The sequence below is a fragment of the Ictidomys tridecemlineatus genome, chromosome 14, assembly GCF_052094955.1.
Source record: "Ictidomys tridecemlineatus isolate mIctTri1 chromosome 14, mIctTri1.hap1, whole genome shotgun sequence".
NCBI classification, from domain to species: domain Eukaryota; kingdom Metazoa; phylum Chordata; class Mammalia; order Rodentia; family Sciuridae; genus Ictidomys; species Ictidomys tridecemlineatus.
In genome coordinates, this window is record NC_135490.1 from 21,641,375 (window position 1) to 21,668,031 (window position 26,657).

A 26,657-nucleotide genomic window follows, 5' to 3' on the forward strand; every position below is an offset into this window, starting at 1 on the left:
CCCAAAGTACATATATTGTGAGGAATACCTTTTGTGGTGTGACTTTGAACCTGCAATCTTTCTGCCACAGCCTCTTGGGTAGCTGGGATTACAGGAGTGTGCTGGTACCTGGCTTTAAGAACTTTTCTTATGCTTTTAGCCATTACAATTTTAGATGGGAGTAAGGAAACCTTTTATAGGACTAGTACTCTGTAAACATAACGCACTTATTTACACGTGTTTTTGTTTCTTTCTCCGTAACTTGACTCATGTCACTCATTTTGTTTCAGATAATTTCTTTCATCTCTGCACCATAAAATTCCTGCTTACTTTTAAAGGTCTGATTCAAGTGTGTCTCTTCCAAAAAAGGTTTCTTATTATTAATCACAGTGAAATTTGGTTTTCTGGGTTTGATAACAATTCTGTGTCTTCTGTGACATCTACTATGTACTGCTTTTGATTATTGGAATGTATACTAATGTATAGGAAAATATAGCAACATCCCCCTCAAGGATAATGTATAGTGTAATTTACACTGAAGTGTGTTGAAAGCTGTAAGGCCAATACAAAATAACAGTTATTAAGAAGATAAAAATTGTGTTTTAGTTTGTTGTAATTTCTGCTACTTTGATAACTCTTCTATAAACATTAGCCAACGAGTGATTATTTTGAAATTCATAATAGTTGTCACACTTTAATGTGTTACCAGTGCCTCACACAGAGTTTTTAAAAATTTAAAATGAGAATATTTCTTATATACAAATGGCTTGAAAAAGGTTTTTATAAAACCTCCCTGCCCCATCGCTGATCTTGAGACTTTTGTTCCATCTTTCTAGTTGCTGACATTGAGGATTTCACTAATTCTTTCACCCAGATTGTGACCTACTTTTCTGTTTAGCTTACTGTTCAGACAGTTGACAGACATACCTTTGGTACTTAGCCATGATCCTCAGCTCTGCCCATTCTACTTTATGAGAGAGACAGAACTTTGTGGGGAGCCACAAAACTGTGATTATCTCAGGTTTTGGGCCCCTGAAGACACCTGTTTCTAGGATCTTCCTATTGCTGCTTCCCTCATCACCCAAATTCAGGTGGTATGCTACTAACCACCGTTTGGGAGCTAGATTGTTGTACTGAAGGTAACCATACTTCATTTAATCTGACCTTAAGCAGAAAATAAAGCTTGGATTGTATAATACTAAAGTTGGTTTGAACTCTGTAGACTTGAGTCCTGTGATTTAGAGAAGGCTGAAATTTATTTATGTCACCTGGTTTAAAATTAGTTACTCAAGTCAGAAACTTAGTCAATATCTTAGATTTCTTCTTCTTTACCATTCCATACACTTTATTATTTAATAACTCCTCTTAAAATATTAAAACTTTTTCTGCTTCTCTATATTGCTGGCTTAGTTCAGTTATACCCTATCTCATGTTTAGAGCTATTTGAAGGTCTGTTCTCATCTGATACCTGTCTGTAGGCCATCAATCTTTTGCCCTTCTAATTTGTCTTCCACACTGCTGCTAGTATTGACTTGATAACATTTATATCTGATCATGTGGTTTTTCCTTTTTTTTTAAAAAAAAAGATAATTTTTTAATATTTGAGTTTTCGGTGGACACAACATCTTTTTTTTTTTTTAATTTTTATGTGGTGCTGAGGATTGAACCCAGCGCCCATGCATGCCAGGCGATCGCACTACCTCTTGAGCCTCATCCCCAGCCCAGTGGTTTTTCTTTTTAAAACTTGTAATGGTTTCCTATGTGTGTAGATGAGTATGAAAGTTTCTTAGCATAAATTATGAGCCCCTCCCTTCATGGTCTGGCATCTGTCTCTCTAGTTACTCTCCAGTCTCTTACCTCTTAATTTAACCCAAACTGGCTTCATTATTATACTTCTGTGTTGTTGACTTGTGTTGAGTTTTCACCTTATAGTTAATCTATCCTAGTCTTTCAATACTCTGCATTAAACATTTTCCTAGTTAAAGTATTCACAGACTCTTTCCCAGCTAGCATGCTTACTTCTCAGTGTTATACCTTTTCCATGATGCTTGTTATACCATAGGGTAGTTATCTGACTTCCCAGTGACTTGGGAATAGGAACTGTATCTTATTGATTACCTCAGCATGAGATTTCGTTCCTGGATGTTTTAGGTGCTCAGTAACTTGTTGGGAAAAATTAATAAATAATTCTGTAAGCTGGCTTTAGCTACTAAATAAATGTTATCCTGCAAACTAAGAGAGGGAAAGTATGAGGACAAGCAAGTTTAGGGCAAATATTTATTCAGTTTAGGTCTTGTTGATTTTGAGTTATTGTACAACCATCAGAGATGTATTATTCATTATGTACTTGTTCATTAATGCTATATATATATTAATTGAGCCAATGAAATTTTTTTGATATATACAAGACTATTCTAAAATTTACATGGAAAAGCAAAAAAGTTAGAAATCAATTACCCAATTTTAGGATTTATATAGCTTCAGTTATTAAGACTGTGTGTTATGGGTATACCTATAGACACATAGATCAGTGAGATAGTAGAGAACTCTGAAACTCACACAAATATGCTTAGCTAATTTTTTAAAATATATATATATTTTTATTTGTATACAATACCTTTATTTTTTTGTTTATTTATTTTTATGTGGTGCTGAACCCAAGGCCTTGAACATGCTAGACAAGCACTCTATTGCTGAGCCACAACTCCAGCCCTTAGCTAATTTTTAAAAAAATTTTTTTTAGTTGTAGATGGACACAATACCTTTATTTTGTTTATTTTTATATGGTACTAAGGATCGAACCCAGTGTCTCACATGTGCTAGGCAAGCATTCTACTACTAAGGCACAACCCTAGGGATTGAACCCAGGGCCTCACATTGCTAATAAGTGCTCTGCCACTGAGCTGCATTCTCAGCCCAAACCAACTAATTTTTGACAAAGGCAGAAAACAGTTCAGTGGAGGGAAGATACCTTTTTCAACAGATGGTGATGGAGCAATTGGATATCCTATGCAAACAACAACAAAAACCCCAAACCTTCGAACTATGTCTCACACCTTATACAAAAATTAAAATGGATACAATGAATTGCATACTGAAGTATAAAAAAAATCCAGATATTTGTTATTTGTCAGACGTTGTTTGCAAATATTTTCTCCTATTCTGTACACCGCCTTTCCATCCTTGAAAGAGCTCTAACACAGAACAAAGTATTTAACTCAATTTATCATTTTTCCCTCTGTAGACTTTGCTTTAGTTACAAGTCAAATAAATCTTTGCCTATTCCTACCTCCAAAGACTGCCTTCTATATTTTGTTCTAAAATCTTATGGTTTTCCATTTTTTACTTCCTCCACTGAAGATTATTCCATTATATAAGAATAATACCAAATATGTTCCAGATACTGTGCTAACCATTGAATATGCAGTGTTGAGCAAAAATTGACAGTGTGTCAGATCTCATGACACATGGGAAGGGAAAACAGACATATTAATAAGATAATCACATTAACAAGTAAAATAATACAACCATAGTTAAGTGCTATAAAGGAGAGCTGTAAGAACTAATTATGAGAAAATTTGTCGTGGTCAGGGAAGATCCAGGTAGTAAGTAGGTCAGAAAGGCTCTTTTGTACTAGCTTCATGACTTTGTACAAGTGTTAAACTTTTTGTGTCTCTATTTCTTCGTAGATTATGTGGGGATAATAATAGCACCTAAGCTTTAGAGTTGTGATTATATTCAATATAAAAATTAAATGTAAATATTTAAATGTTTAATATAAATATTGAATTATTTATAAAGTGTACAGGACAGTGCTAGCATAGTAAACTTGATTTATTAAATAAAGGGATACTTGATCTGAGATCTGAAGAATGAGTAGGAGAGTTAATTAGATGAAGAGGAGAGGGTATCAATCAAAGTCAGTTAAAGGGGGTATTAAAGGCAGTTGGGCAGGTGGCAGAAAAGATCCTGGTAGGATGGAGATGGAAAGATCAACGAGTCTATAGAGTACTGCAAGAAATATACTCTGCAAAATGAAGCTGGGAGTGGTGGTGCCAGTTTGTAATCTCAGCAGCTGAAGAGGCTGAGGCAGGTCAATAGCATGTTTGAGGCCAGCCTGGGCAACGAAAAAAATAAAAAGACTTGAGAAATAGTGCAGAAATAGTGCAGCACTGGCGTAGCATGTGTGAGGCCCTGGATTCCATCCCCAGTACCAAACAAACAAACAAACAAACAACAACAACAACAAAAAAAAAAACTGGGGAACTGGGCATTGGCCAGGCAGCATAGGACTTTGCTGTTAAGGACTCGATTTCCTAAGAGTGCTGGGAAATGATGAAAAGATTTGAATCCATGGAGTAGGGACAGAATACTGATCAGACTTACTGTTTGAAAAAAACTGCTGGCTTCAGTGTGGAAATTAAATTAGACAGGGGCAATGTATTGTATATAGATGATTAAGGGATTATTATAGTAAATTTAGCTTAATCCTTGGGGATTTTTCACAGGTTATCACTAATCTTCATATAATCAAAGAATATGTTTGCAAGTTACTGTTTATTTAATACAGTGTTGTCAAATTTATTTTAAATATTTTTTTTTACAAAAGAGAAAGTGACTTTGCATTATTTTTCATTTTTTAATACGCAAAAATTCAACTGGTTATCATTTATATAGCTTTTTGTGATTATATCTGGAAACTGAGTTAGAACCTAAAAAGATTTAATGCTGGTATCCAGACTTTCTTCTATTTCCTTTATGCTGTCTTAGCAATTTAAATATTTTATAGAAGTATCCTTCAGTAAAAATATTTGTGCTGCTAGCGTGAACCACATGCGTAATTTAAAATTTTTTGATAGCTATTTAAAAAGGTAGAAAGTTAATAATATTAAGTTTAATGTGTTTTATTAACCCAGTATGTCTAAGACATTATTTTAATCCGTAACCAAATATAAAAATTAGTAATAAGATTCATGGCTTTTTTCTATTGTCTTTGAAACCTGGTAGGTATTTTATACTTAGAGTTGATCTCTGTTTGAACTAACCATGTTTCAAGGGCTCACTAATCAGGTGTGGCTTATCCTTGCTTCATCAGACAATACAGTTCTGGGTTAATAAGAGGAATGTTATTTTTTTTTAAAGTTATCAAGTTTATAGAAATAGGTTTCTACTCAGGTCTGAGTTTAATTAGTTTATTTGGAATTGAATTGAATTCTCTTTTTATAAAGAAAAGTCTGGAGTCTTGAATGCCTCAAAGGTATTATGAAAATATATTTTTTAAGTTTAAAATAGTAAAGTTTCCAATTATTACTTAGTAGTTTTTAAGGGACTTTTAGGGATAATATAGGAGGAGTATGTTGGAATTTTCTGATTGAAGCCCCACTACAAAGAAAAGTTTGTTTATTTTAAAAGATTTCCTGATGTTGTGGAGCCTCTAGTATTCACTGAAATATGTTATTACAAAAGCCCCTTTCCTCTGTCACGTAAAGAAGTGAAGAATAGAATTTCTGTATATTTGCAAAATCTTAGCATACTTGCTTTGATACATCAAAACTAAAATGATTCTTGAGGTATTAATTTTTTTAAAGCCTTTTGGTTATTTATGCAGAAGCCATAATGTTTAATTTGGTTGTCTTGAAGGAACTACAAAATTCTTAGCATGAACAGTTATTTTCCTATTTTAATATTTAACTATAAAACTTGCCTTAATTAACACATTCTTACAATCTCAGTGTAATAGGCCATCTTTGGTAGAAGTAGCTAAAGACATTCATAAAGCTGCAAAGCAGCAAATATTTAAGTTTTTCTTTTAATTTATGTGCTAGTTTTTGGTTATTCCTCCAAGACCAGTTTAATACAGTTGCAGAGATTTGTTTATTGAAAACTGAATACATTTCTCTTTTGGACTTCATTGACTGAGCGAATAAACAATTTGACATTTATTGCCCATATATTGTGCCAGTCATTAGTTTATCTGGAACTAAGTGGGACGCTCTTGTTACAAAGAAGGGTCTAGAGTCTTTATGACTCAAAGGTGTTAGGAAATTCATTTTTTAATGCTGTGACTAGAGTCATACTCTCAAGATCTCAAGGAGCTCTCAATATGTTACTTTCTTTAAAGTGATCTATAAGGTAGGGGATTTATATCTCATATCTCATTAAAAGATGGATGTTGGGGCCGGGGTTTGGCTCACTAGTAGAGCACTTGCCTAGCATGTGTGAGGCACTGGGTTTGATTCCTGGCACCACATAAAAATTAAAAAAAAAAAAAAAAGAAAGAAAGGTATTGTGTCCATCTACAACCAATATATATATTTTTGGTTATATATATATATGACTTTGGCTTAAAAAAGGGTGTTATTAGTGATATTTTCCTAAAGACAGCTGTACTTTGTAATATAAATGCTTTATTATTAAAACTCTTTGAGGTTAATTATTTTTCCATGAACAGAAAGAAAACTTACTGAAAATGAGTTTGCCTTTTTTTTTTAAAGAGAGAGAGAGAGAATTTTTTAATACTTATTTTTTAGTTTTCGGTGGACACAACATCTTTATTTTACTTTTATGTGGTGCTGAGGATCGAACCCAGTGCCCCGTGCATGCCAGGCGAGTGCGCTACCCCTTGAGCCACATCCCCAGCCCACTTGTCTGTTTTTTAAAAAAATATTTTTAGTTGTAGATGGACACAAAATCTTTATTTTGTTTATTTAGTTTTTTTTAAGTGGTGTTGGAGATCGAACCCAGTGCCTCACGCATGCTAGGCAAGTTCTTTACCACTGAGCCACAACCCCAGACCAAACTTGGGTCTTTAGGATTAGAATTCAGTACTAGAATTTAGTGCTAGATATTTACTTTCATTTGTTATCTTTCATCTTTTGTACCCTTACTATGACCTTATCTAACCAGTCATGTTTTACAAACCTTACTGGTTTGACTGCTTTTATGATTGTCTTTCAAGTGCCACATATGTACTTTTCAAGTTTATTACTAATGTCAGTACAATTGTGTTGAAATCTTATTATGATGTTGAGCAAGAATACAAATATATTTTGGACTGGGGATGTGGCTCAAGCGATAGCGCGCTCGCCTGCCATGCATGCGGCTCAGGTTTGATCCTCAGCCCCACATACAAACAAAGATGTTGTGTCTGCCGAAAACGAAAAAAAATAAATATTAAAAAATTCTCTCTCTCTCTCTTAAAAAAAAAGAATACAAATATATTTAAAAAATTAATTATGTACCAGCAATGTTATTTCTGGAACATAACAATAAAAATATTGTTATAGTGAATAAACTTAATATTTAATATTTTTAATACAAGTATCATTTTTTGTGTATGTGTGATGTTAAACTAGGTATTTGTATTATATGTTGGGAAAATGGAAAAACTATTTCATCTCCCCTTTTTTTTTCCTAGATAATCAGACAGCTAAATGGAGTCTGAGCAGCTGTTCCATAGAGGCTATTATAGAAACAGCTACAACAGTATAACAAGTGCAAGTAGTGATGAGGAGCTCTTAGATGGAGCAGGTGTTATTATGGACTTTCAAACTTCTGAAGATGACAATTTGTTAGATGGTGACACAGCAGTTGGTAAGTTCAGCATTAATACTCAGTATTTATGTTAATTGTATCTACCAATAAATATATTCATTGTTTTATTGAGACTGACTTTTTGGATAACTTTTGAAAATTGAGATGAATACAGGTAACGTAAACAACCATTTCAAAGTATACATTTAAGTGGCATTCAGTACATTCACTGTGTTGTACAACTACCAATACTATCTAGTCCCAAAATATTTTTCTTTACCCTAAAACAAAACCCTGTGTTTGGGTAAATTTTTAAATTTAAATATAATGTAAATGCAAAGAGAGGAATACAATCATTAAATCATAGGTATATCTGTAAAGTGAATACAATTCATGTAACTATCCCTCAATCAAGAAAAAAAATTTTTACCAATACTCCCAGGATCCTCTTTTGGTCCCTTTTAAATTTCTAAGGTAACTATTATTTTGATTTCTGTTTAGATTAGCTTTGTAGGTATTTAAATTTGACATAAATGAAGGGGTTAAGAGGTGTAGCTCAGGGTTAGAGCACTGGCCAATCATGCATAAGGCACTGGGTTCAATCCCACTGAAAAGAAACAAAGAGTTGTTGGTGGGGTTGCAGAGTCCCTGACCCCAAGGGTCTCTTATAAGTCACCTTATCCATTTGTTCAATATATATTGTATACTTGGTATAGCTAGGTGTTATATATAATGCAGAAAACAAAAGGGATACTATTCAACTTTGTATAAACAGAATCATATGTATTCTTTTGTGTCTGATTTCTTTTACTTGTGTTTTGAGATCATCTATGTTATTTGCATATACTGGTAATTTATTTTCTTTTCCATGTGATATCCCATTGTGTAAATTTACTGCAGATTTTTCATATTTTATGATAGTTGTATATATATATGAAATGTTTTGGGCATAGGATCAAAGTTGACACATGAAATTAATTTGTATACATAGCTAGGAGGTGGTATACAGTATTTTTAGTGTGTCTGGCACACGAAGGTAGGTATAGAATTTTCCACTTCTGGTGTCATGTCAGTGCTGAAAGAGTTTCACATTTGAGAATATCTTAGATTTTGGATTTTTAGATTAGTGCTGCTCAAGCTGTGTAATACTTCCTGAGCTTCAGAACTCAGAAACCACAGAGTATAAAGACTCAGAGGTAGATTGTTCTGCCTAAGGTCTTGTGACTCTACCATTTATGCTAAAACTTATTTTCTGAGCTTCTAGCATTTGCATTCAAATATCTATTATTAGATTTAGTTTTATTCATGATGTTTATGATTTTATTTAAATCATATCCCTTCTGTGTGGGATATTCATAAATACTGTCTCTCTGAGAAGTATTTCAGAAGAAAAGAACTGGCAAAGTAGATACAGAGTGACTATTCCAAAAGCTGGCTGGTCTTAACACGACACCTCTTAGGATGAAAACACATCACAGTCTGGGATCAAGCTTTTGGTCCTACAGACACAGAATGATGGTACCACCATCATGAAACTTGAGTTCTAAGAAGTGAATTTGTATTAACTTCTTAATATAAATTTAATATACTAATATTCTATTTTATTTTAAAAAAGGATATAAACCTTTTTATAAAGATTTTACAAAATTCCATTTTTAATGTATTTGACAATGATGGAGTAAAAGGAAAACAACTTGAGATGACATAAAATATAGAGATGAGACTGATTTAAAAATGTTATTAAGCCAGGCATGGTGGCAATGTCTGTAATACTAGTGACTTGGGAGGGTGATTCAGAAGGATCACAAGTTCAAGGTTAACCTCAACAATTTAGTGAGACCCTGACTCAAAATAAAAAATACAAAGGGCTGGGATGTAGCTTAACAGTGGAATTCACTTGGGTTCAATCCCCATTATCACAAAAAATAAAATTATGTTACCAATATACTTTCTAAGAAGAAACTACAAATTTGTTTTATAGCAACAAATGAATAGGAGAATCTGTTTGGTTCAATGATTCATAATGTTTATAAGAAAAAACACTGGGGCTGGGGTTGTGGCTCAGCGGTAGAACACTCGCCTCGCATGTGGGAGACCCTGGGTTCGATCCTCAGCACCACATAAAAATAAATAAGTGAAATAAAGGTATTGTGTCCAATTACAATTCAAAATAAATATTAAAAAAAGAAAAAAAATACTAACCAGTAGCTCAGCAGACACCCTTTCTCTCTTTCTGGTGACATTTTAAAGTGGTTACTGCCTAATGCATTAAACAGTGATTTTTTTTTAAAAGGAATATGTTTGGAGTAAATAGTAGTGATTTTCACAGGGCTTTTGTAATAATATCCATCGATATCTCCTAATTCTATCTCAGGATCTAATTGTAAGGGCACCAGTTGAGCATTCCCTCATCCAAAAATCTGAAATTCAAATGCTCCAAAATCTGAAACTCTTATGAGCTCAGAAATGATGCCACAAGTAAAAAATTCCACACAATAAAACTTTTCATCCACAAAATTATTTCAAATGTTGATTAAAATCACTTCCAGGCTTTGTATGTTTAAAACGTACTTGAACTTTTTGTTTAGAATTGGGTCTCACCCCCAAGATTTTTCATTATATATATGAAAACATTCCAAAATCTGAAATATTCCAAAATCTGAAATTTAAAGCACTCTGGTCCCAAGCATTTTGGATAATGGATATTTAGCCTATATAGCATTGATTAGTTGTCATGGTATGGCAGAATTCGTAAATACATTTTAGAGTATCTTGTAATAGATGGACTATATAGAATTTTGGGAGGTTATCAATATGTATTTTGTTTTTTTTGCTGAGATTTGAAAGGGATTTTAGAATGATATCAGAAGTATTTATCTTGCTAGATTTCCTTATGAAAGAGAATAGGCCAGGCACAGTGTGGTGCATGCTTCTAATCCCAGCTATTTAGGAGATTGAGATAGGAGGATTGCAAGTTCTAGACTAACCTGTGCAACTTAGTGAGGCTCTGTCTCAAAATAAAATAAAGGACTGGGGATATAGCTCAGTGGTAGAGTACTTGTTTAACATGTAGAAAGTCCTGGATTCAATTTTATTAGAAGTCGTCTTAATGAAGTAAAAACTGTCCATGGGCCAGTTTTTACCCACATCCTCACCAGCATTTATTTTTGTTTGTATTCTTGATCATTAACATTCTGCCTGGAGTGAGATAAAATCTTATTATAATTTTGATTTGCATTTCCCTGATTGCTAAAGATGTTGAACACTTTTTTTCATATATCTGTTGGCCATTTGTATTTCTTCTTTTGAGAAGTATCTGTTTAATTCATTTGCACACTTATTAATTGGGTTTTTTTGCATGTGTATTGAGATCTTTACATATTGTGGATATTAATCCCCTATTAGAGGAGAAGCAGGCAAAGGTTTTCTCCCATTCGTAGGCTCTCCTCTCGCTCTTTTTTTGTTTTTAATCTTTATTTTGGTTATTTATTTTTACATGGTGCTGAGGATCGAACCCATTGCTTCACATGTGCGAGGTAAGCGCTGTGCCACTGGGCCACAACCCCAGCCCTCTCCTCTCACTCTTAATCATTTCCTTTGCTGTACAGAGCTTTTTAATTTGATGGCAACTCATTTATTGATTCTTGATTTCATTTCTTGAATTTTAGGAGTCTTGTTGAGGAAGTTAGTGCCAACACCAAATGATGGAGTGTTGACCCTATGATTTCTTCTAGCATTTGTAAGATTTCCTAAATCTTTGATCCATTTGGCTTTATTTTGGCAGTAGATGGACACAGTACCTTTATTTTTTTGTGATACTGAGGATTGAATCCAGTGCCTCATATGTGCTAGGTAAGCACTCTACCAGTGACTACAACCCCAGGCCTCTATTTTGAGTTTTGTACAGAGAGAGAGATAGGGATCTAATTTCATTCTTTTACATATGAATGTTCAATTTTCCTAGCATCATTTATTACAAAGGCTGTCTTTTCTCCCACATATATTTTTGGCGCCTTTGTCAAGTATCAGATGGCTGTTAGCCTGTATTACAAACATTTAAAAAAGTAAAACAAAGCTAAGTATTCTCCAGTGTTATTCACAAAATAAGAGGCTTTGAGGAACATTTCTTCTTTTAGGCAGCAGTTCCCTAGATTTTTATTCCCAAACTCCCTTTCTACTATTGAGGTCTCCTAACAGCTTTTTAAAAGTATAGGTTATAATGATCAGTGTTTACCATATTAGAAACTAAAACAGAAGAATTTAAAAACATTTAATTCAATTAAAAATAACATTAGGGGGCTGGGGTTGTGGCTCAGTGGTAGAGCGCTTGCTTAGCACTTGCGAGGCCCTGGGTTCGAATCTCAGCACCACATAAAAATAAATAAAATAAAGATGTTTAAAAAAAATAACAACCGTAGGGCTGGGGATATAACTCAGTGAAAGTTCTTGCCTAGCCTGCATGGGGCCCCAGGAAACCCTTCAACAAACAAACACAACAAGCAAATCCCCACAAAAAGCAATAATAAACTAATTGCATTTTAACATTAATAAGGTTTAAATAAAAAACATATTTTCGAAATAAAAATAAACTTAGTGGAAAGAATGGCATTGTTTTACCTCTTGCAAAGAGTGCCCAGGACTGGGAAGGACTGGGGAGCAGCTCTGTGATTGAGTTCCTGTCTAGCCTATGTGAGGCCCTGGGTTCCATCACTAGTACCTGGTACTTGTGGGGTTAATCTCTAATGCTTGGTTTAATAGAAGATAGCTAGATATGTTCTTTAATCTCTTTATAATGTTTTGGTTGAAATTACAAAAAAGGATAATAAAATCCAACCTTTTGTAAATATAAAGTTGGAAGAAATAATTTAATAGCTTTTTCAGGCTGTTGTGAATATTCTTCTTTGAAATGATACCAGAACTTGACAAGTGAAAATTTCTTAAAGGTTAATTGCAATGTGGAAAACCCCATTAATGAACATTTTGTGTTCTGTTAAATTAAAATCCATTGGCTCATCTTGCACTTTTAAAGTATCTATTACCCATTCATGACTTTATAATATGCATTAGTCATTTGGAAAAGTGATTCATTGATATATTAGTTTCTCTAAGGCTTATATAACAAAGAACCACAGGCTGAGTAGCTTTAACTGTATATTTATTTTCTTTTATTTAAATCATATTTATTCTCTTTTCTGGAGTTGGCAGGGGTTGGTTTCTTCTGAGGCCTTTCCTTAGTTTGTAGATAACCATCTACTCTCTATGTCTTCACATGGTTTTTCATATGTGTGTATCTGTTTCCTAATCTTTTTTTCTAAAGAAGCTAATCATATTGGATTTGTACCCACCATAATGATCTTATTTACCTTAATTATTTCTTTAAAGAGTTCATTTCGACCTTATCCCCAAGTACAGTCACTTCCTGAGACATGGGGGCTAGGACTTTAAGATATGAATTTTGGGGGAACACAAGTCAACCTGCGATGACTGATCTATGTAGATCTTGCTAGTGTTCACTATTTCATTTCACAAAATCAAGAAGTCACTTTCTTCCTTCCTTCCTTCTTTCCTTCCTTCCTTCCTTCCTTTTTTTTATTATCACCACCAATCCCATCAGAAAAGTCTTTAACTATTGGGAAGATGTTTGACTTACAGTGGTGAATGAAAGTTTCTAAAATTAAATTTTTGCTTGAAAGCTTGAATTTTGTTATTGACAACAAATACTGTCAGATATTTTTCTTGAAGAGACAGGCTCATTTTATATGTGCTGAGAAAATGTCTGCCAATTCTCTAGGTCTAAACAGCTATAGTTAGCATTCTTTCAATGAAAATGGTACACTGTGACACACACCTATAATTCCAGCTGTTTGGGAGGCTAAGGCAGGAGGATTTCAGTTTTGAGGCCAGCCTGGGCAACAGAGGAAGACACTGTCTCAAACAAAACAAAACAAGACACGGAACAAGCAAAAACTGGTGTTCCCTGAAAAAAAGTTTAGCTCACAACTCAAACATTCACACAAGTGTTTCTCGTTAACATGGAATCTTTATACAACAGTATGAACAAAAGTGCTTTATGTATTCTTTCCATTTTGTCACATAGACTAATATTAAAAAGATAGTATCCTTAAGAGTTATGACTTAAAATAAAATGAATATTATTTATAATTTTACCCAGGTCATTTGGAAGAGAAACTGACTTTTGCTTTTTTTTTTTTTGGCAAGTACATCATGGTGAAAAATATGACTCCTAGTACATTCTGATGTCTCTGCTTTGAGTTGTGCTAGATGACAGCTGTTTTAGCCACTATTGTTTTTGTACCATAATTGCAAAGGTCATGAAAAAGACAAAGAATATTGTGGTTGGCTGAATAATGACTCCTTCCACACCCTAATTCCTGGCACCTCTAAATATGTTACTGTACGAGATAAAAAGCACTTCCTTGTGATTAAATCAAAGTTTTGAGATGGGGAGATTACATGGATATATGGGTAAAACTAATGTAATCAAACAGGCCTTCAAAGAGAGAGGCAGGAGGATCAGTGTTAGTGGTAGACATGGTGAAGGAAGTGAGTGATTAAAGTGATTCTAGGAAGATACAGCGAGTCAAACCTCTGGTAGCTGGAAAAAGCAAGGAAACCATTTTTTCTTGAGGCTTCCAGAAAGAATGCAGCCTGTAAAAACATCAAAGACCAAGGAGTTTAGGAAGACATGATAGCTAAGTACATTGTGGCATCCTGGATAGAGCCTGGAAGACAAGGATCATTAAGAGAAATGCTGCTAGGGGTAGGAAAGACGGTGGAATGCAGTGGTCATCGTTACCCTAAATACATGTATGAAGACATGAAGGATGTGACTCTACTTTGTATATAACCAGAGATATGAAAAATTGTGCTCTATATGTGTAATATGAATTGTAAAGCATTCTATTGTCATATATAACAAATTAAAATTAAAAAAAGAGAAAAGCTGCTGAAATCCAGGTAAAGTCTAGAGTTTACATAATAATAATATTCCACCATTAGTATTTTGCAATGTGCGATGGAAATATAAGATGTTAATCAATTGGGGAAAATCAGTGAGGTATTCAGGATCTTTCTGTACTACCTGTGCAACTTTTTGAAATCTAAAGTTCATTTTAAAAATGGAGTTCACTTTTATATAATAAGAGCAAAATGTGCTTATTATAGAAAATATTGGTGATAAAGAAAAATAAGGTAGAAGACAATCCTGCTCCAGGGGTTACCAGTTTTTTTTTTAACTTTATTCTATGCATATTCCAGTCAACAGTAATTATTAGGTTACTTTATGGGCCAGACAACAGGATAAATGCTTGGGAGAGAACAGTGAAGAAGAATGATATGGGTCTTTGTCTTAGGGAGCTTACACTGTAATGAGACAAAACCATTAAAATATATAAATAATCCTACCCCCCGCCCCCCAAAATTATAATATCACAATTATTGTGATATAGTAGATATTTAATGTGAGAACAAGTAAGTGGGGGAACCTGAGATATGATTATTTAAGGTGAGGACTTAAAAATGAGTACAATTCAGACAGGTGAATGAGGGAGGCAGTGAATGGAGGCGCTGGGACCTGGATCTACAGAATGCAGTTTGCAGGTACAGGGAGCAGCTTGAGAGAAGGCACTCAGGTAAGAACAAGTTTGAAACTTGAGAGAAAAGTGGTTGGAGTGCAGAGAATGGGAATTAGAAAGGAAAGGATTGAGGCTGAAGAGGGAATTAAACAAGATCCAGATCATGTAAATTAAAGTTTTGGACTTTTTTCTGAGAGTAATGAGGAATCGCTGAGACTATGGAGGTAAAAGTAATAATTATGAAAAGAGACAGTGATGTACAATGTTTTGAAAATTGGTGGTAGAATTATTGCTGAAGATAAAAGTTTAAATGTTCCTAAGACTACTGGAGTTGATTGCTTGCTATGAATAAGGAAGCTCTTTGATATCATTTCAGTTTAAAGCACTAATAAAATAATCCAAGAGTAGCTTTTTAGTAAACATACTATCCTTGATATGGATTTATAAGCAAAAAAAAAATCTGATAGTATAAAGTTATGGTATCCAAGAAAGGGATTCTGAGTTAGAGTAATTTGATTTTGCCTCCAGTGTTTTAAAGATTATGTTTGTGTCGTTTTGTCTTCAGTAGATGACAAGATGATTTTATTGTATTGTTTTGTCTGGCATCTATTGATAACATTGGTTGTATGTTCTAAAGAATGAGATATTTGGCAACATGTCAGATTTAAACTCGAATTTGACAACATAAACTCTTTTAGAAAGTATGAAATCAATATACTGTGAATCTTTAGTAAAGGGTGTTTTAGAAATTCATAAAATGAAGTTAACAAACACCACTGCTACCATTTAATGGCTGGCTGTTGGGAAAAGGTCAAAACTATTTCAAATGGTTTACCCAGGGTTATTTTTAGAAATAATTCCAAAGTTCATCTGATACTTGTTCTAAGCAAGGCTATGTTCTTCATACATTTGATACCCTTCACATTCTATTGCCAACTACCTTATGAACATTTCTTGCACCTGCATCTCCAAACTGCTTCAGCGAGCAGCCTACTTAACCTGCTTAATATATGTGGAAGTAGGGGACTGCCCAAAGTTGTGTGCTTATATGATGAGTAAGGTAATGCATTTAGGGAAAATTAACCCATACTAAGCTTATGAAATGTTGTGATTCAGGATGTTTCAAAAGCACTAGAAAAAAGATAATGAGACTTAATATTGATAAACTGGTGCTTTCATAAAATCAGCCAAAGATTGCAGTGATAAGCTAATCAAGTACTGTGTGATATCATTTGAAGTCATCGGAAAGAAGTGAGCTTAATTTTTATTAAGGCCTGATGATTTGTACCTCACATATTATCTGCAGTTATTGCCATTACTCTGGAAAAAGATTAAAAAGGTCCAAAGAAAGCTAACTAAAATTAAGTAAATGAAGATAGTGTGTGTGTGTGTGTGTGTGTGTGTGTGTGTCTGTCTGTCTATGTGTTTTGTACACTCTGCCTGTCTCCCTTGAATGTCATGATATAATGAATTAACTTCTTTTTTTGGTGCATGTACGCTATTACATAAGACAGTACAAGAACTGTCCTTGAAAAAGTTACCACTTAGAGGAAATTTCTTAGAAGCAGTGTTTAGAAGAAATTTGAAGTCAGCGTAGATACTCGATGAATCTTGTTACCTTTAACTGATTGAGACTTAGATTACATATGCTGTTTAATGAATTACAGTAGATGGGATAGAAAGAGAAGATGGGGGGAGGGGGATAGTAGAGGATAGGAAAGGTAGCAGAATACATCAGTCACTAGTATGGCATTATGTAAAAATGTGAATGTGTAACCTATGTGATTCTGCAATCTGTATTTGGGGTAAAAATGGGAGTTCATAACTCACTTGAAACTATTGTTCGAAGTATGATATGTCAAGAGCTTTGTAATGTTGTGAACAACCAATAAAAAAAAAAAGAAAAAAAATAAGATTATCACTGGCTCCAAAATAAAAGATTAAGCTAAAGGAAAAATAAAAAGAGGAGAGGGAGAAGTTTCTAACTCTAAGACTTGAATTGTGACATAGCACACATCAGAAAATCCATAAAACACAATTTTGCAGTTTCATAAAACAAGCATCTCTGCAGCCTTCCCAGGTAATTAAAGCATAGCCATATTCCAAAAGTTTCCTGCATGTGCCTCCTTGATCATGATACCTTCCTTTTCTTCTAGAGGTAGTATTCTCTTTGTAAATCACTTTATTGCTTTACTTTATGATTTGATCATCTGTGCATCTTAAAGAATGTAATTTAATATTACCAGGTTTTGAAGCTTAAATAGATGGAATCATTTGATGTATATGCCTTTGTTTCTTGCTTTTATGCAATGTGTTTTTTAAGAATCATACTTGTTGCAAGTATTGCCATCTATAATTTTGTTCTAAATTGTATCATTTTTAAATGAATATGCTACAGTTTGCTCATTCATTTTATTTTTGATATGTCTTAACAGTTTTTGGTAGTTACAAACAATGCTACTTTGTAAATTATGCATGTATCCTGGAATATAAGTACAAAAATAAAAAGGTCCAAAGAAAACTAACTAAAATTAAGTAAATGAAGATTGTGTGTGTGTGTGTGTGTGTGTGTGTGTGTGTTAGGGTTTCATTTGTCCTAGGTGAGATCTAATTGGGTCATAGATTGTTTTCCATAGTCTATTCTAGTTTACACTTAGAATGTATGAAAGTATTTATTGCTCTATATTCACCAACTACTCAATATTGTCAGAGGCCTAATTTATCATGGATTCTAATTGTGGTTTTAATTTGCATGTTCTTGGTAGCCAAAGAAGTTGAACATCTTTGCTTACTAGCTATTTGGAAATCCTCTCTAAGAGGACATTTGCCCATTTTCTGTTGAAATGTGTATCTTTAAAGATTTGTACTTCTTTGTTTTATAGACCCAGACATTTTATTGAGTAATGGTGCTGTAAATGATATCTGTGTTGTGGATTGCACTTTACCCTAATAATGAACAGATGTTCTTAATTGTAATGTGGTCTTATGTATTAATCACTTGCTTTGTGGTTTTTGTTTTTGTTGTTGGTTTTTGGTACCTGGGGTTGAACACAGGAATGATTTATTGTTGAGCTACCTCCCAAGTCCTTTTTATTATTTTTTTCATTTTGATATGGGGTCTTGCTGAGGCTGTCTTGAACTTGTGATCCTTCTGCCTCAGCCTCCCAAATCATGGGGATTACAAGCATGTGACCCTGTGCCCACCACTTGTGTTTTAATTAAGAAAAAGGTATTCATATTCTAACGTCATGAAGATGTTTTCCTGTATTATTTTGTAAGAGCTTTATTTGCATTGTACGTTTAGGTCAATAATCATGTATTTGTGTGTGGGGTGTGTGTGTGTGTGTGTGAGGGTGTATTTAATTTTTTTTGGTATATATATATATATATATATATATATATATATATATATATATATATATAGACAGTTATCCTTTTATCAATTACTGAGAAAACAATTTTTTTCCAGTCTTGTACAGTGTTACCTCTGATCTATATGAAGGACCCGAATATAGGATGATCTATTTCTATACTCCATATTCTGTACTATTAGTTTATTTTTTTGTCCCAATAATTATTATTTATGTCTTCTTGTACTGCTGATTCTAATTCCTCCCTTCTCCCTTCTTCCTCCACCACCCCTCCTTTCTCTTTTCCCTCTTCCTTTTCCTTCCCATCTCTCTATTCTCTTCCTTCCCTTATTCATCTGTCACTGTAGATTTTTCTTTAGTCTTTTCAATAAATCAGTTTGCCTTTATTTTTCTATTATATACCTGTTTGGTTCATTAATTTCTAGTCTTATTTTGTTTTACTTTCTTTGGGTTTATTTTGATGATTTTTTTTCCTAACTTCTTGGTTAGCTTCTTAGTGTTAAGCATTCTTTTCTGGTAAATTTATTAAAGCTATAAGTTGCCCTCTAGATACTGTTTTATTTTTTATGGCATAAACCTTTATTATCATTATCACTAATTAAAAAAAACATTTCAAATTTGTATAACAATATATATTTTGACCTATCGATGACTTACAAGTGCAGTTCATAATTTCCAAACTTATGAAGAGTTTCTGGTTATTTGTATAGATTGAACCCAGGGCCTTGAGCATGCTAGGCAATCTTCCACCAACCTATATTCCCAGCTCTTTTAAAAATTTAATTTTATTTTTAATACATGGTTTCACTAAGTTACCCAGGCTGTCCTTGAACTTGAAATCTTTCTTCCTTGACCTCCCACGTAGCTGGAATTACAAGGAATGGGCCACTGCAGCTGGCTGGTTAAGTTTTTAATTGATTTATAATATTATTATGCTGTGGTGAGAGAATATACATTGTATAATTTCAATAAGTTGAATTTTTTTTTTTCAGCTTGCATGGTGGCTCAGGAAAAAGGCCAATTTTTATAAATGTTTCCTATCTGCTATGAGAAAGAGAATGAATGTGTATGGTTTTTTTTTGGTTATGGTGTTCTCTAATGCCCACTGGGTAAAGTTTGTTACAGTCTTTTGAAATCATCTTTTTTTCCTTTCTGATTTTTCTCCTTGTTTCAAAATTTAGTATTTGCTAATGAGATGTTGAGAATTTTCACTGTATGTATAGATTTGCCCACTAATACTTGTCATTTTGTCTGTTTTTACTTTATATACTTTGAGCTCATGATAGTAAGTTATATCCTCTTGGTGAATGGGATGACTTTTTTTTTTTTAATGATTTTTTAAATTTCCACTTACACTTTCCCCCTTAATGTTTACTTTGATATTACTCCCTGAGTTTCTTTGAATTAGTGTTTGCATGTTATACTTTTTTAGAAATACTTTTACTTTTAGCTTATATGTTTTAGTTGAGACATAATCACATAGTTGGATTTTAAAACTCCGGTTAAATGGTATTTATCATTTAATTGGAGCATTTATTTTATTTACACTTAATGTAAATATTGGTATGTGGGTTTAAATATTTCTAAAAATTAGAATTCTTCATTCTTCTTTTGCTTAGTCCTTAAACCAGCTTGAGTTTATCTGTGAGTATATTTGACAAATTCCTTGAAAATGAATTGTTTAGGTATAAAAAAATAACTTTTTTATTTGGTTCTAATTTTGAAAAAGTGATTTTTATGTGATGTTTGTGAAAGAAAACTTTGTTTTTAAACCTCTGATACCAGAGAGCCATGTTAAGCATTAAAATCATTTATGTGTGTGAGGTATGAATATTGCAAAACTTTTTTCTTTTTGATGCTGGAATTGAACCTCAGTCCTTGTGCATATGCTTTACCACTGAGCTATATCTCCAATTCCTAAAACTATGTTTTATTTTAAAATTTATTTTTTGGTTTGTCTATTTTCAGGATTCTTAACTGTTCTTTCTTTCATGCTATAATAACTTTGTAGCTACATGTGTAGTTTGCATTGATTTTCTTCCTTGAAGGTTTTGCTTTGTCTTTCCCCCCCAACCACCAACTTTTTTAGTTTTCAGATCTTTTTCTTAGGAAAGAGGACTTGACAATGCAGGTTAAAGTATAATGCCACATTATGTGTGCAGATGTAAATCTGCAGCACCCACTTACCATTGTGATCTGTGGTTTTTCACCTGCTGCTTCCAGTGAAGATTTTAGTTTTAGAAGTGAAAGATATAATTTTTTTAAATTAACATTTATCTCATGTAAGTGCTTTTAATTTATAAAACCATTTATATATTTTCACTATAGAAAATCTTAAAGCATAGAGATGAGTAGTGTTGTACCTTCTTATCTTCATTACTTAGCTTAAATAATAATTCATGCCAATTTTGTTTCATCTCTCTTCTCCTTATTTTTAAATAAATCTGAAGTATTTCATATAAGTGGATTTATGCACATATATATTTCATTATGTGCTTCTAAAAGATCAAGGTTCTTTTTAAAACTATTATCTAAAATAGAAATGGTTCCTTAAAATCAAATGTTTCACATTTTCCAATTGTTGCACTAAAAATTATACATTAAAATTGATATATCTTTAAGTCTTTTTTTGTTGTTGTTTTATTTCTAAACTTTATAAGTTCCCTACCCTTTTCTCTCACTACTTATTTGTTCCTACGTTCAATTTTCCTGATTGCATTTTTTGGGCTGTCATTTAATATGTTTCTCTGTCCCTGTATTTTCTGCAAATTGGTAGTTAAATCTAAAAGCAAAGAGAAGGGCTAGGGTTGTGGCTCCGTGGTAGAGCACTTGCCTAGCATGTGTGAGGCATTGGGTTCAATTGTCAGCACCGCATATAAATAAATGAATAAAATAAAGGTTCATCAACATCTAAAAAAATTTAAAAAATAAAAGGAAAACATATTTTTAAATATAAATATCTCTTAAAACTAAGTGGTATATTTCTTGAATCTTTAGAATTATAAGGAGCTTAAAGCACTAGGATGCTCTTGTCGTCTATCCTTACCCCCTGGTTTTCAGATAATGGTAACACATCCTGAAGAGGTTGTGGTTTATGCAGAATCCCATGTCTAGTTGAGGTTAGAATCTAGGGTCTTTTGAAGATAGAAATATCCTTTCTTAAAATCTTTTTAAATATTTTGTTTTAGTTGTACTTGGACACAATACCTTTATTTTATTTTTCTGGGGTGCTGAGGATGGAACCTAGTGACCCGCACGCACTAGGTGAGCACTCTACCACTGAGCCACAACCTCAGTCCCTTCTGAATTTTTAAGTCCTACATGTGCTACCACTTCAGTGTTTTGGATTTTTTAGTATTAATCCTGAGCATTTCCCCCAAGCTAGCACAAAACTTCATGAATTTGTCATCTGCTCTCCTGCTTTAACCTCACTTTATTGTAATTCTGTTATCCTGGTCATATCTACTCTGTATCAAAGTCCTGTTTGCCACACCTTCCATTGTACCTTGTACTTTTCTAAAATGTGACTGGAATACATTTTAACCTAAGTCATGATTCTTTTACTCTGAGAGAAAGTGGTATTATGGACCCCATAAGCATGGGAAATTTGCTAACTCATGGAATTTAAAAAAATTTTACACTTACTGTTACAAAGTAATATATTTTGTTTTACAAAATTAAAGTGATGTGAAATTATTTAAACACTGAATGCAACCCCACCTGCCTACTTCTTCCTCATTCCTCATGATAACAATTATGAGGTTTGCTTGACTAATTAAAAAATTAACTCTGGGGGCTGGGGTTGTGGCTTAGGGCTAGAGCACTTGCCTAACACGTGTAAGGTGCTGGATTTGATCCTCAGCACCACATAAAAATAAATAAAATAAAGGTATTGTGTCCAACTACAACTAAAAAAAAATTTTTAGATTAACCATACAAATACAGGTACAATTATCTATATCACACTTACACATGATTTTTTTATCTTTAAAAATAAATATATTTGCAAAACTTGTACTTATATCATTGTCAATAGGTTTTACAGGAAGAATATTCTCTTTTTAGTTAGTACTAGCTGTCATTTTCATTCTTTATGACCAAGTTGTAGATCAGGAAAAACAAGTTTGGATAGTACCTACCAATACCAGGAAAACTTGTAGGTAGGTTTTCCATTTTATGTAAAGTCATGTAAGAATGTAAATAATGTCATAAAAAAAAGAAATCATTTACAGATGTCCATAGAATATCTTTTTAGAAATTTTTATGGTAAAAAAACACACAACAAAGAACCACAAATGACCAGATTTATATTGTGGTAATTTAGTAAAATTAACTCTGTCAAAGATTTCCCAGTTCAAACAAAACAAAAAAAACTGTTTCCAAGAAAATTTGAAAAACATAGGGGATTCTATCACTTTATTTCCTGTCATAAATGTGAATAGTTAGCATCAGGATTAAATGGAATGTTCCTGTGGCAATAATTCTAGTCTATATTCCTTTCCTGGAACCCATGTCTCCCAATCTCTAGTGGGATTTTTCAAGAAGTTCTATTTATCTGAAGGTTCATATTTTTTGGAATTTAGAAGCCTGTTTCATTTATAAAATTGAAAGAAAAATTTTTAAAAGACCCCAAATAACTAAAATGTACTAGAAAAGTCAGATAGAACTTTCCTCTTTTACTGCTTTCTAAAGTCTGTCTTTCCTTCTCTTACCTGCAATTTTCATATATTCATGTTGAGTTGGAATGGTTGTCTCATTCAATACTAAAGAAAACAAAATTTTTTAGAAATTTCCTGAGTTCTATGAAATTCTTTCTATGGACAATCCTTTTAATTTAGTGGCACTATATAAACATAGGCTGAGGATACTCCATTTTAAAGAAATCATCTTAGAGGTAGCTATAAATTTTTGAACTGTGATTGAAAATGAGCATCAGTTTTGTTTGGATTAGTTTTAAATAAAACTTTATTTCTTATTTTGTGATGTTATAAAATTTTCTAGCAGAGAGGCAATTGGAGTACTTTGAAACATTTTCTACTACAAGCCTTTTAAGAAGCACAAAGTCTGTGAGATAGGAACAAAATGGGTAGGTAGGAGAAAGAGGAAAATCTCCTGCTTAGTAAATCCTTTTTTTTTTTTTTTTTGCATACTTTCCGCACACAATAGTGAAGTTACTTAGTATGTTGATAAGTTTCTCCTTTCTCCTCCAAAGATAGAATGTCTTACTGGTTAGTTCCTTGAAGGAAACCAGAAGCTGCTGGAGAGGATTAGTAAATGAGATAAATCCCTCAATTTACAGTTATTCAGTCTTTTAAATCTTAAGTTGAAGACTGTGGTACATTTTAGCCAATCAAGAATACACTTAAAACTAAGTTTTAAGTGAGAAACCTTTGGTATGTTTTAGTTTTTTCATTGTTATGACTCTTACGACATTACTGAACAAAATTAGTACATTTATATTATAAAAGTGTACAATATTATTGCAGTGGCGCTTTCATCTGCATTAGAAATGAAAAGGGTCATTGTCTTCATCTATAAAATATCCTTTTTATGTCTATAAATATTTTGTTCTCCTTATGTTTATCTTAAAAAGAAAGAATGTTTATATTACTCCAGTTGCAACCGAAGCTATTGAAGTTATATTGTGAGTGCTTTCAAATTCTCGGACCAGTTTTGTCTGTTATAGTTGGCGCTTAGTCATCATCACACGTAGCAGGACCTGATTAAGAAGGCTGTTCCGCCTCTAAGCCTTGCTAGATTGTAGCCACTAGCAACCAGGCTGCAATAATTTCCCTTTGATGACATCATCCACTGTGGAAGAACCCAGTTGCTTCAGCCAGTCGAACTACAGTTCTAAACCCTCATCAAATATGGCATCTCCCTTCCCTGCTGCAGCAGGGGTGGGAAAAATGCCACTGCCTTTTTAAGCTAGCAGCGTTCTTTTTCTTTTTCCTTTTTTTTTTCTTTTTAAAAATTCTAATCATGGATGCTTCTTCTGATCCCTATTTGCCTTATGACGGGGGAGGAGACAATATTCCCCTGAGGGAATTACATAAAAGAGGTAATACCATCCCCTTGCTATGAATCCTCTCTTGGTATGTTTTGCATGCTGCTGGGCGGTTCTCTAGCTTAAACAGGTTCTCTCGTTTGTCCTTTAAATGCTGCAGTATGTTGTTTAGTTGCCCAGGCTTGTTGGGGGGAAATGCAGTCTCCGAACGGTTCTGTTGTCGTCCCGATTGTTTTCTCTGTGCAGATTAGTACTGCTTCAGATCACATTGGGCTCCGACTCCATCTTCTGAGTGAAAATCCTCTTTCTGTTTAACTATGAAAATGAATTAAGCTGCTTTTACAGCTAAAGTCGTATTGGTTGCCACCTAAAAGTAATGTTTTTCTTCCTTCAGAAAACTTATGTTTCCTTTAATTTACACAGAGAAATAAAGTGTATGTGTACTACTAAATTTCAGCTGCTGCCAATTGCCATGTAGATTTACTGCAAAGTAAAATTATAGTAAAAGCTCTTAGTTACATTTTAGAACATTTAGAAATGGCAATAAAGATGAACAAATTTTTATATTAACATTTTTCATTTAATATGGCTTTAGGTAACTTGCATGTACTACATTGTTTTCCACAGGTATCTTATAAAATTTGGTGTGAATAAAACACATTTAGGGTGATTTTTGTACATCTGAAAAAAACACATCTGGGAGTTACTAAAGAGGTCCATGTTTACTTTACTGCTATCCTTTGCAATTTTAACAGCATTTGTATAAAATAGAAAAGCACCCGGTGATTGTGTAAATCTTTTGGCAGGCACTGCCGCTGTCTCCTTAAAACTAATTGCGTGTTAATTAAATTCTTCTTTTATTCATTTTTTTAAATTGATAATTAAAAAAATTGATTGACATTTGTTGTTCTAGAAGAAAAATCTCTTACCTAGGTAACTTTGTTTATGAGACCTATTAGTTTGAATTACTGCATGACATTATAAACTTACTTCATGGTTTAACCCAAACTTTTATTTATGAAGAAATAAGGAAGTCATGATTTTCTTGTGTATATTAGCCTGCTTTATTTAAAATATACTTTGTATCTTTATAACAGTTTTAAATCCTACTAGAATTTATGATATTTTCTACAAATATTTATTGATTGCATTGTGTGTACTAGACACTATTTTAGGCTCTGAACAGTTGTAGCATTATTTATCCTGAGGAATTCTGTAGTTAATAAGAGATTGCTATTTTATATTTTGAGAAAAATTCTGTAGAGATCACTTTACATGTATTGTGCTTTCTCCTCCGAGTTGCCTTTATAAAATTTCAATATATATGTAAATGTGTTAATACGCTTGAGGAAATACCTTCAGGTATAAAGAAGAAAATAATTTCTGCTAATCTCACCACCAGGGATACTTTTTTCTGTTATAATTCATAATGAAGTGATGATATGTTTTTCTTTACCCTATATTTCCATGCTCTGTTCCCACTTGTGTTAAGAATTTCTTTGAACAGGAAGCAAGGTGAATGAATAATGATTGTTTAAATGTCACATTATTTGCTAATCAGTAATTCAACTGTAAAAGCAGACAGGCAAGTTTTCTCTGTGCTGTTACAACATCCGCTTGTTAATGTTGATAAACTAGAAGGCTTGAGCTTGAGAAATTTAAATTCCGTGTGTGAACTCTGATGGGCATTAATAGAACTTACTAATAAACTCTGTAAAATATATAATTAACGAAAAACAAGTCAAAGCATTAGTGAGAGAAAGCATGGTCATCGCCATAATAAAAGTTTTTTATTTCTTTTATATTTTCATAAATAATTCTTTTAAGAATCATGCTTAGGGCCTAATTTGACCCCACTCTAGGCAGCTCACATAGGTTCCTCATTCTTTGATGAGATGTGCTCTATCAATATAAAGTAATTTTTCTTCTTTTTTTTGGGAAAACAACATGTACTTGTGGATCAGTCAGTTATGAGTTTTGTTTGACTGTACTGTATTACCTAGAGCATACTGTCGTGTCCTAGTTTCTATGGGTAAGAGGTGGTAGTCTATAATATATGATTCATTGAAGCCATGGGTCAACACAAAGGAACTGGTAATGTGTAGTTTGGCAGCTAACATGAATCAAGAAAATGAATCAAGGACTGGGGTTGTGGCTCAGTGGTAGAGTGCT

The 26,657-nt window shown here is 33.2% G+C and overlaps 1 protein-coding gene across 5 annotated transcripts in view; it reads left to right on the forward strand.

Annotated features, from left to right (window-relative positions):
• Clcn3 (chloride voltage-gated channel 3) overlaps window positions 1-26,657 on the forward strand; it is an 80,782-nt gene that overhangs the window by 5,719 nt on the left and 48,406 nt on the right. For 3 of the 5 annotated variants that reach the window (XM_078030982.1, XM_005325498.5, XM_005325500.5), the window contains one exon: window positions 7,397-7,572. In XM_078030982.1, the coding sequence (XP_077887108.1) occupies window positions 7,413-7,572 (160 nt within the window). In that variant the 5' untranslated portion in view covers window positions 7,397-7,412. Of the gene's footprint in view, window positions 1-7,396; window positions 7,573-24,258; window positions 24,540-26,657 lie in introns of those variants that run through there. The other 2 variants (XM_005325499.5, XM_005325501.5) reach the window with 2 other exon arrangements.